General features: G+C 37.5%; 1 protein-coding gene across 1 annotated transcript in view; it reads left to right on the top strand.

Annotated features, from left to right (window-relative positions):
• BMPR1B (bone morphogenetic protein receptor type 1B) overlaps positions 1-12,009 on the top strand; it is a 396,528-nt gene that overhangs the window by 357,077 nt on the left and 27,442 nt on the right. The window contains exons 4-5 of the mRNA XM_055313276.1: positions 2,589-2,691; positions 3,218-3,320. Of these exons, the coding sequence (XP_055169251.1) occupies positions 2,589-2,691; positions 3,218-3,320 (206 nt within the window). The remainder of the gene's footprint in view (positions 1-2,588; positions 2,692-3,217; positions 3,321-12,009) is intronic.

Below are 12,009 nucleotides of genomic sequence, written 5' to 3'. Positions count from 1 at the left end.
GAAGCCATTATTTTATCTGTCTCAAGGTAATATCTATCTTCTTTTTTTTTAATATCTATCTTCTAAATATCTTTCTAGCTGTTACTTTACATTGTGAATCCTTCCCATTCCATTTTCAGATTTATTCCTAGGACCTTAGACTATCACTGCACACCTGAACACTGCAAAATCTCCTGTAATGACTCTTCTTGTGACTTTCACCATGCCATGTGTTTTGTGAAGCTTATAAATTATTTTTGGTTTGTTGGGGTGCCGGGGTGGCTCAGTTGGTTAAGCTTCTGCCTTTGCCTCAGATCATGATCCCGGGGTCCTGGGATACCCCCTCCACCCCTCCAGGAGAGCCAGCTTCTCCTTCTCCCTTTGCCCCTCTCCCTTGCTCATGCTCGCTCTCTTTCTCCCTCTCTCTCTCTCATGTATAAATAAAATCCTTAAAAAATAGTATTTTGCTTTGTTGCAGATAATATGCACTTGAAATGATTCTCTAACCTTTCTGCTTGTCCTCCAGCTACATATTTGATTTCTGTCTGAATTGATGACTTATGGGACATTGACTTTTCTCCAGGGCTTCTCTCCTCCTGCATACCCTCTTTGTATTTTTAACTCTACCCTCTTTGCAGACAAGGGAGTGTTTTTTTAAGGCTTGAATTTACTCTCCCTGATTTCTTTATATTTCCCAGGACATTGTCAGAAACACTTGCCAACAGCTTAACCAGCTTTTTTTATTCTGTTTTTTGATCCTTATGAGTGTCTTTCCATACATTCAGATTTTGAGTAAGGGGAACTCATAAATAAGGAGAAATTAATCTTTTTAGAGTTAACATACTGTATCACTTTTTCTAGCCCCATGAATTCCTAATGTCAGAAAATCAAGGTGACTTTCTTTCTGATAATTCCTGAATTTTACTTTTGATGAGACATAGAAGTTATACATATATATGTTCTAAATGGGAAGGAAAGGAATTTAAAAAAATCACATGGGTATTGTTTGCTCATATTGTTTAAATTTCTAAGGGACAGCTTTTTTATTTATTGCCTTCAGTGTTTACGTGCTTTAGATTTCCACAGTAATTTCCGTAAATTGGCTAGAAAGCCCCAAAGAATTCAGAGCAAGGGCTGTTCAGAGGCAGTCTTTCTTCCACGACAATATTCATGCATTTGACCTTAGTCTATCAAAGAGATTTATCATTGGCCCTTCCTAGTCATTCATTAGTATATTTGAACGTTGCTGGTGTAGTTCTTATAAACTGAGGTATTTTGGATCACTTGAGGTTATAAACTGAGTAAACCATTCTAAGGGTGTTGGTGATAACTGGAGGGCTAATGTGTGGTAGAATGGTGCTGCCATTGATACAGAGAGACAAACCCACAAATCATGGCTAATGCCATGCTCAGAGCTTTCTTCCCCTGACCTTTTAGGGCTACGTTACCATAACTGTCTTGGATGCTGAGCAAGCATGTGTATGAGAAGAAGATGGAGATACGATTTAGTACTTTATTTCTTAGCACTCGCAGTAGTGGTTGGTGACTTATTAGGAATCTGCTGGCATTCATCATCCTAACTTGTGAAGACAGTACAGACTGTTTATAAATAGTTCAGTATGTCAGAGTTCTTGTTTTCCAGCTTTAGCCCCAGGCGAGGATAGTGCAAAGCATGGGGATGAATAAAAGCAAGAGGTCCTAGACTAATTATCTTACTGTTTGTTATGCCACCATATACATGTTTATTAGACCCCCTAACTTTAGTTTCCTCATTTGGAAAATAGAAATAATATCACTTTCTTTTCATTGTTGTTGAGAGGGTTAAATGAGATCGAATAAGTAAATTTTTTTAAATCTGGAAAACCATATGGAAATTTAGAGTTTTGTTTCTTTGCTTTCCATGATCTTGTTAAAACCCCCTTTTTCTGTTGTTCATCCTCACCCCACCCCCAGTGTAAGCCCTGGCTGCTTACCAAAGCTTGATATTTCCATATGACAGACCAGCCTCAAAGCAGAGGGACCAATGATAGAACATTAGCTCACTTATGCTGTGCTGATCCAAGCTCCTACCTGTCTTTCTTTTGGTCTGTTAGTAAGAGGTTTATTTCACTTGGAGCAAATAGAACCAGCATAAATGTTTACCTGGATGGGGCCAAACCCCTGCCGGGCCTCTTATTTGCTGTAAGGCCCTTGAAAAATTGCTCAGACTTCTCTAAACCTCATTTGAAGATAAGAATAATACTGTTTTCCTCACAGAGTCATTTTTCTGGATTTGGGGAGGTGATGCCTACGGAGGACCAAAGCAGGTGTTTAGTCATTGGTATATATGGTTATTAATGGGCATATGTTATATGGAAACTTTGGCTTCTTCTTTCTCAGCAAGTTTCTAGACTGAGAAGGTATTACCAAATATTTTATAGTCTACATCAAATTTCATAAAAGGACGTTTTGGAATGCTCTTAGCAGATTGTAACCTGTAAAGATCATCAACTTTCTCCTTGTATGTAATAAAACAAATGGTAAACATGTTCCTTTCCTCGTACACACACACACACACACAAACACACACACAGACACACACACACTTACTTTGCCTGTTTGGTCTTTAGCACAGATGGATATTGTTTCACAATGATTGAAGAAGATGATTCTGGGATGCCTGTGGTCACTTCTGGATGTCTAGGACTAGAAGGCTCAGATTTTCAGTGCCGGGTAAGGAAGAGAACTTGATTCTACTTTGTAACCTTTCATTACTAGCTCTCAAGCAGTCAGGTTTCAAGTTAGATAAAACAATTGCTTTTCTTCACTAGCCTATTTTTAGTAAGTTGGAGAATGATTTGAAAATTCTCTTAGTGGGCCAACTCTGCCTTCATTTCAAAATCAACTATTTTTCTGTTTGCTGTTAACTTCTTGATTAGTGACTCACTAGATTATCTTGCTCAGATTCCAGTTAAATTAATTGCATTAATCCAAGCCTTACTCCTCAGTTTGTAACTATGTTTCCTGTTTATTACAAATGTAATAGTGGTTTTGTTGAAATGCAAAAGCTGCAGTAAGATAATACATGGACATTGAAGAGACATTTCCTAATAGAAGGTGGTATTTTCAGGATGTTTGAGGAAAATTATCAGAATTTTAAGTGAGTTCTATAAATAGTGTTAGATCTCTGAAAAGTTTTAGATTATGTGACTTTGAAATTTAGGGGAATCTGCTAATATCAGTTTGGGTTTAACTTTAGGATACCCCCATTCCTCATCAAAGAAGATCAATTGAGTGCTGCACAGAACGGAATGAATGTAATAAAGATCTACACCCTACATTGCCTCCACTGAAAAATAGAGGTAAGGAGAGGGAAGCTTGGGAGCTGGAAGCATTTTAGGCACAAAGAAAATAAAAACTAGAATTGCTCTGTGTTTTTTAAATGAATGTACCTGTATCATTTTCCACTGCTGGGGCAGGGGACCGAGGCAAAGTGACATGATTCAAAGACATGGGCAAGTAAGTAGTTCTTGGAAAAGTAGTCATCTGTGGCTTCATGCTTGAGAATCTTATTTCTTTAACTTCTCCCCTCTTCTCTGTAAAAACTAGAGGTCCTAGAGCTTTGTAGTAGGTTTCAGGAGCAGAGAGGAGGAAGACAGTGTCTTATGCTTACCTCTAAGTGTCACTCAGAAGTTGCACTTCACTCAAAAAATGCCATTAGGCTAACATGCATTAAAAAAAAAAAAAAAAGGACTGAGTTAGATTATTTGCCAGATGCATTTCCTTTTGTCTGGGCTAGAGCAACTGCATTTTAGTCAAATCATATATCAATATACTGATAGAAGGAGGAAGATCTCTAGAGAATTTGATTTCAAAACTTATGCATTTAAGTATTGCTCACTGAAAAAGACAAGTATTGCAACCTGAAAGACTTTTTGTTAAACACTGCTCCCATGTTTCCTTTCTTCTCCTGGGCTCTCTCCACTAGATAAATGACTAGAATTGTCACAGAGTCCTGAGGCCTAAGTCTTATATAAGTGGTTTAAAATGATTTCTCATGATTGATTTTACTTCTTGAGAAAATCTTCCTAACAAGATATAATGACATCACTTGGTTTTGATGATAATATGTTATAGTACTTGTTTCTGCTGAAGCCTATAAAGCATTAAAGGATTGATTAATAATAATTCACATAAAACATTCAGTTTTTTAAATATATTGCCAGTCAGCATAGTAGATGTTAGGGATACAGAAATAGATGCAGAAAATTCCTGCTCTCAAGACATGTACACTGGGATGTGAGAAATATGTAAATAATTAAATTATATTCAGTCAGGAGTAAGTTAAGGGCACCTGGGTGGCTCAGTCAGTTGAGTATTTGCCTTTGGCTTGGGTCATGATCCCAGGGTCCTGGGATTGAGCCCTGTATCAGGCTCCCCTCTCAGCAGGGAGTCTGCTTCTTTCTCCCTGCTTGTGCGGTCTTTCTCTCTCTCTGTCAAATAAATACATAAAATCTTTAAAAGAAAGGAGTATCTTAGTAGAGTTAGATTGTAAAGTACAGTAAGGACATAAGTGAGTGAGTGGTTTACTCTGCCTGGGGTGGGAGATGTCAAAAAAGCTTAACAGAAGTGACACTTGAACAAGACTTTAAGAATGAACAGGAGTTCCCTAAGGGGGTAAGACAGGAATACAAATTTTTAAAAATTATAATGGTTGGCATAAGCCAAGCATTATGTTCAGCGTCACATTAGTTAACCCATTTGAGTCCTGCAACAATCCTAAGAGGTACTTAAAATTATTTCTTGTTTAGAGATGAAGAAATTGCAGCACAGGGCAGTTACTTAATCCTCTCAGAGTTGCACAGTCTCTTAGTAGCAGTGACTAAACAGAGGCAGTAGTAAATGTGAGAGGTTTGCTTTGAAATGCTTGAGAAGCATTTGCAAAATACAGGCGTAGCAAACAGCATGGCTGGTTGGAGAAAATCTCATAATTGTTGTCTAAAACTTCATTATTTAAAGTAGATCTGTAGATCAGCTCATTAGTATCACTTGGAACTCATTATAAATTTGGAATCTCAGGGTGCCTGGCTGCTTCAGTTAGTTAGGTGTCTGGCTCTGCATTTTGGTCAGGTCATGATCTCAGGGTTTGAGATGGAGCCTGGTATGGGACTCTGTGCTGAGAGTGGAGCCTGCTTGAGATCCTCCCCCTTCCTTCCCCTCTGTCCCTGCCCCTCAACTCACACTCAAATAAGTGAAAGGAATTAATTAATTAATTGATTGATTTAATTAATGTGGAATCTCTGGCCCCACTCCCAGACTACTAAACTTACTTTTTAAGACTATTCCTCAGTGATTTGTATGCACATTAAAGTTTTCTACTTTGGTAGAAAAAGACTACTAACTTACTTTTTAAGACTATTCCTCAGTGATTGTATGCACATTAAAGTTTCTACTTTGGTAGAAAAAAGACAGTATCCATATGTGGATATAGATAGCGGCCCTTGAGTCTCACCGTGTGAGTTTGATAACACCTTGTTAGAGAAGTGTGCTGGTGTCAAATTGCTGTAAAGTTGTAAATGTTTACTTTCTGGTTTTGTAGGTATTTCCTTGTGAACCAGTTGCAGAAAGTTGGCGGTCTGTTGACACTATTTTGAATAGCACTAGTATAGGGGCTTATGTATTGGGAATGGGGGAGGGAGGAGGGTGAGAAATGACTGGAAACGAAAACAGAAGTGCTAGATTTTAGGATCTCTTCCCTCGAGGAGAAAAGGTTGTTCACATGAAAATGAAGGTGCTGTGTCCTAGAAGTTGCAGTAAGATTTAGGAAAGTTCTGATTCTTCCTCTTGCAGAAAGGGCTGCAGTGTGAGTATTGTCCTGTAGATGGCGCCAGATTCTAGTTAGCACTAGAGTGCTAGTGAGGCAGATGAGGGAATGTTCTCTGAGGAGGTTGAGAATGTAGGGACTTTTAAAAATAGTAGAATAAGTCTCAGAGAACTGAGTGAAAGGATTTTGAATAGAAAGGCAGCAGCATAATCCTTGTTTTAGAGCAGTATGGGAAGGAGGATGCAGGAATGGCTGGTACATAATACTGAAAATTATACAAGATAGTAGACTTGGGTGGAATTTAGTGGCATTAAAGTTTACTGCTTTGAACTTTGAAAATCCCACGTAGGACCTAGGTGAGTTCTTTGTATATTCCACCTCACCCTTCCGATGCAGTCATTTTGGGGTCCAATAAAAGTCACTGCAGGCTGCAGTCTGAGAGTACTGGCATTTTATAACATAGCTCTACCATAAAGCTGTGACCTTTTTTTTCTTTTTTTCTTCCCCTTTAACCTTCACCAGATACACTGAGATGACCAGTGGTTTAAAAAAAGAATGGGATGGGACAAAGTTCTGGGTGGACACATCCCCTGGGTCCTGCAGACTCATTTCTTAATGGGAAGGGGCATGGTTGGAGGGACCCTCTAAAATTCAGAGCCAAGGCTGATTGTCTGGCCAAAGACCATGGAAATCATCTTCATACTTGTAATATTTGCTAATGAGAATGGGGCGCTTATTTACTAAGGCTCTTTTCTGAGTACTTTACATATGCAAATTTACTGAATCTTCATAACCTGATAAGGAAGGCATTGTGATTACTATCCCCATTCACAGATAGGGAAACTGAGGAACAGTTAAGTACTGTGTGAAGGTTACCCTTACTAAAGTATGTAGTAGAGAGAGGAAATGGGCCAATGGTGTCATCTTATGGCATCTTCTGCAGAGAGCTCTGAATAACATTCTCAAAAAAAAAAAAAGGTTTCACCTATGTAAGAGTTAGAAAACTCTAAATGATCGTTATAGCACCCAGTAATCAATTAGCAGAATTACCTTAAAGCCTTCTGTTTATTATATTTGATTTGCTTTATTTACTTTGTTAAATTAGCATTTTCTTTATTCTTAGAATATGGTATTAGAGGGTTACTACCTCACTCCTGTGTACTGGCACGTGTTGGCTCATTCTTCCTCTCCCTTACTTCTAAATTAATATTTACTAAGTCCCACTTGTCTTCAAATTTTAGCTGCATCAGAATTCACCTGGAGGGCTTGTTAAAATACAAATTACTGGCCCAACCCAGAGTTTGATTCAGTGTATCTGAGTGGACCCCAGTAATTTGCATTTCCAGGAGTTCCCAGGTGTTGCTAATGCTGTTGGTCCAGAAACCACACTTCGAGACTCCTTTTACTAGACCGTGCCTAGTAGATTATTATGTATTGTTACAGATTTGTTATAAATCTGTATGTTAGATTACGAGAAAGTAGAGATTATGTAGAGACTCTGTTATCAAAAGACTAAAAGGCTGAGATATCCAGCTCACCATTTTTGTTGTTGCTGTTGCTTATATAATTGCTCTTCCAAAAAAGTTAAATGATTAACCTTATCTCAAAACATCGGTATTACTAGGTGCTACATAATAAGTAGGTGAGGTTTCATTATTAGAGATTAGAGAAGTACTAAGTGTAGGGGTAAAAACCTACAAATAAACTGTCCTTATTAAAAACAAACAAAATCCTTTCTACTAATCTGGAGTTTTCTCAGACTCTTTTTTTTTTTTTTAACTTAGGTACATTTAGCAGGAAATTAGGGATACACAATCACATGCAACAAGTATGTATCAGCATTTATTTATGTCCTTGAAATTTTATTTGTCATCTTTTGTGTTGAAAAAGATGAAGGGTGGCCAGAATACAGTTTAACTTCTTTTATGAATACTGGTCTTTTGCTTATTCCCTTTCAGCACCAGAAATGCAGAACACCCTAGGATAACATTCTTCCTCTTGAAGGAGATAATCAGGAGAGCTATTAGATCAAATGCAGCACTTTCACATAAACAGTAAAATATGATCTGGGAAGCCCTGTAACATTGCAGCTGGTGCTAAGAGTAGGAAGCGATGTCTGTTTTGATGGAGAGGCTTATCTGGTGAGGTGGCAGTGCCTTGGAGTCTGGCTCCCTGCCTGCAGGATTGGAGATCAGGGCACCAGAGTGTTGGAGGAATAATGTATATCTGGACTCTCAGCATCAGATGGTTTCACCAAGATACTGTGAGTAAAATGCTCTCCTCAAATTGTGTGTAGGCAGGAGAAATTGATGAGATTCCCCTCTCCCTTCAAATTACTTATTATGGTTACTTATTTTTGTTTAATTTTTTAAAAATGAGCACTTAAAGAAGTGGCTGGTGTTGAGATGAACAGAAGCTGTTGCTTTATTCTCTAGTTTTAAAATCAAATTTATACGATTTTTTGAAATAGATATGTTTATGTGTTAAAATAAACGTATCAGAAGCAGCATTCTGTTTTGAAATATGGTAATCTCAATGTAGTTTAAGTCAAATTATAGTACAGAATTTCCAAAGTTAAATTTTATCTTATACTCCTACTCAGTTAAGAAATATATTTGGAGCAGTTTATAGATTTGCTTTAAAATGCTATTCCTGGGCAGCCCGGGTGGCTCAGCGGTTTAGCGCCGCCTTCAGCCCAGGGTGTGATCCTGGAGACCCGGGATCGAATCCCTCATCGGGCTCCCTGCATGGAGCCTGCTTCTCCCTCTGCCTGTATCTCTGCCACTCTCTCTGTGTGTGTCTCTCATGAATAAATAAATAAAATCTTAAAAACAAAAAAAGAAACCATTGGTGATTCTTCCTTGTTTCTAAGAGTGAACCAGGCTTCCCTGGAGGGTTCTCCGTTCTACTTCCTTGAGCAGTTGGAGTGACAGCGCAGGTAAAAATCTCCTGCCAAGGAGAGAACTGTGTGCTCTGTTCTTTTCCTGATAGGAATCTGGAAGTGTTCGCTTTCCAAGACTGGCAGTGACTTGAATGTTTACATTGTTAATGTTCTGAGCACAGGTAATGGCAGATTAAAACATGACCAACATGACCAACAGAAACAAAAGGTTTATTGATAAGGATCACCTATTCATAACAGAAGACAGCAGGTAGTAGATGAGGCTGCAGGGAATAGGGCTATTGGGGCAAAGAAAAGGAAAATAGGAGGTAATGCTAGCCTTAGGGGGAAAAAAAGTGCTTGATGGTTAAGGAAAGAATCCCTTAGATCCTTTCTAGTCTCATTGCTCTCATAAATCACAAATCTAATAAGATGGGAAATATATATATATATAAATTCAGAATATATTCTGAATGGAATGGAACTTAAATGGAAAGTAAAAGACAGTGAAGCTGAGAGTTTTAGTACAATTAATCACTTGAATGAAAAAGTTTGGGGCATCTGGGTGGCTCAGTCGGTTAAGCACCTGCCATCGGCTCAGGTCATAATCTCAGGTCCTGGGATGGAGTCCTGCATCATGCTCCCTGCTCAGTGGGGAATTTGCTTCTCCCTCTCTCTCTGCCCCTCCCTCTGCTCATGCTCTCTCTCTCTCTCTCTCTCTCTCTCTCTTCACTTTCACTTTCTCTCAAAAAAAATCTTAAAAAAAAGTGTTCTGCATGCAAATTCTGATAATATATTGTACTTAAGTAGTTAGTTCTTCTAGTTTTAATTGAGTATCTAGCATTCTCTTCATTTTTTTGCAGACTAGGCTTTTTGCTTTGTTATCCTTAACATTGGAAACACATTTTATACTAAATTTCCAGCAACAGTATTTGTACACCTGCATAGGTGTAAACATAGTGAATTATGCTCTCACTGGCAGAGGTATTGTGGTATTGAGGTATTGTGCTCACCTGGGGTTTATTACATATAGCCTAATGGAGGGAAATTTTGCTCAACAAATCATTATGTAAAAATCTTGGCCTCTTTAATTTTAAGAGTTTACAAATTATTTTCAAGATTTCCTAAGCAATACTTTTCAGACAATGCTGTGCTACATTATATGATTTCTGTGGGTATTAAAGCCTGAATAGTTTTTGGACCTGTCCTGTAGTGTGTGACGTTCCTGAACTCCTTTTTATCTGGACCACTGGCAACATTTCTCAAGTTGTTAACATAAAATTGCTTTTTGGGGAGCCTGGCTGGCTCAGTCGGTTAAGCATCCGCCTTTGGCTTAGGTCATGATCCCAGGGTCTCCGGTAGGAAGCCTGCTTCTCCTTCTCCCTCTGCCTGCCACTCATCCTGCTTGTGCTTTCTCTCTCCCTCTCTGTCAAATCAGTTAATAAAATCTTAAAAAAAAAAAAAACCCAAACAGCTGCTTTTCTTCAGTGGTCTCTTATTTAGTTTTTTCAGATCCAGACTACTTCCATTAATATTTTGCAAGTAGTATAATTCATAAATAGTTATACATATGTTTTAGGCTGATGAGCAAATTATCACATTAATCATAACAGAATTTGGACAAGAAATCAATATAAAGATCTGTGGATTTTAATTTATAACAAAAAATCCAAATATTTCTGAGTTAGATATACTTTCAGTTTATGTGTTCATGTTAATTTCCTCATTTCGATAATTTTATTACCATTTGTGAAACAGTCTTTGTTCTTAGGAAGTGCATTCTGAAGTGTTTATGGGTAAGGACATCATGTCTGTATCTTCAAATGATCTACAAATTGTACATTTAAATAAATAGAAATAGGAATGCAAATATATATACATGTATATATATAGGTTTTTTTTAAGATTTAATTTATTTGTTCATGAGAGACACAGAGAGAGAGAGAGAGAGAGAGGCAGAGACACAGGCAGAGGGAGAAGCAGGCTCCATGCACCGGGAGCCCAACGTGGGATTCGATCCCGGGTCTCCAGGATCGCGCCCTGAGCCAAAGGCAGGCGCTAAACCGCTGCGCCACCCAGGGATCCCTGTTGTAATCTTTTTTAAAGGATATTTTGACAAAATGTATGAAAAGCCTTAAAATATACATTTTTTGACCTAATAGTTCTAGGAATCTAGATTAAGGAAATAATCATTGACATGTGCAGTGATGTATGTGCAAGAATGTTCACAGAATTTTATATTTCGGCAAAGATATGTTACAGAAAAATCTTTACGGTCTTCCAAATAAGATTATCAGAAGATTAACTTTCTAATTAGGATGTGTCTGTATATACTATGTGGTCTTTAAAACTCACATTGTGGGAAAACAATTTATTGTTTTGGAAAATATTCACGATATCATCAATGAAAGTAATCTAGTTATAAAGCAACAGTGTTTTTTTTCCAAGGTTTTTATTGAGGTAAAATATACATAACCTAAAATTTACCATCTTAGCCACATTTAAGTGTCTTGTCCAGTCATATTAAATATGTTGATAATGTTGTATAACCATCACCCTCATCTATCTCCATAGCTCTGTTCATCTTTCAAGACTGTAACTCTATACCCATTAAACATTAATTTCCCACATCTCCTGGCAACCATCATTCTACTTTTTGTCTTTATGATTTTGACTAAGTATCTCATAGACATGGAATCATACGCAATATTTGTCTTTTTATTCCTGGATTTATTCACTTGGTATAATGTTCTCAGATTCATCATGTTGTAGCATATGTCAGAATTTCCTTCCTTTTTAAGGTTGAATGGTATTCCATGTATGCATGTATGTACCACAAGGTGCTTACCCTTTCATCTTTCAATGGTTAGTTGGGATTCCTTTGTTTTAGCCTTTGTGAATAGTATATGGCCATCTTGTGAAATACTTTGCTCATAAACTTTTTTCCCTATTTATTGAAATGATACTGCAAAGGCATATGTTAAAATGTTAGTAGTAATTTTCCCAAGAAGCGAGATGGTGGCAATTTTATTTATTTCATTACTTGGTGATTTTTAGTTTTTATTCATAGAATATATAATACTTTTGAGTGAAAAAAATGTTACCTTGAGTAGGATACGGTCCCCAGCCAAAATGTCTAGGTAGCCATACAGTTAAAAGTGTACAGCACAGTTGAAAAACTTGTTCCTAGTAACCAAAGTCATAAATTACAATAATACCTTTAAAAATTAAATAACAGTAATCACTTTCTCAAGGGTATATGGTGCCCATAATAAGAACACTGCTAATTCTGTTACTACATAAGTGCACCTGGTTTTAGGTCAGTTTTCTCAAAATGTTTCAGAGA

Source organism: Nyctereutes procyonoides, unplaced genomic scaffold (assembly GCF_905146905.1).
Source record: "Nyctereutes procyonoides isolate TBG_1078 unplaced genomic scaffold, NYPRO_anot_genome, whole genome shotgun sequence".
NCBI lineage: Eukaryota > Metazoa > Chordata > Mammalia > Carnivora > Canidae > Nyctereutes > Nyctereutes procyonoides.
The sequence above is the reverse complement of the archived record's forward strand: the minus strand, read 5'-3'. Positions and strand labels throughout refer to the sequence as shown.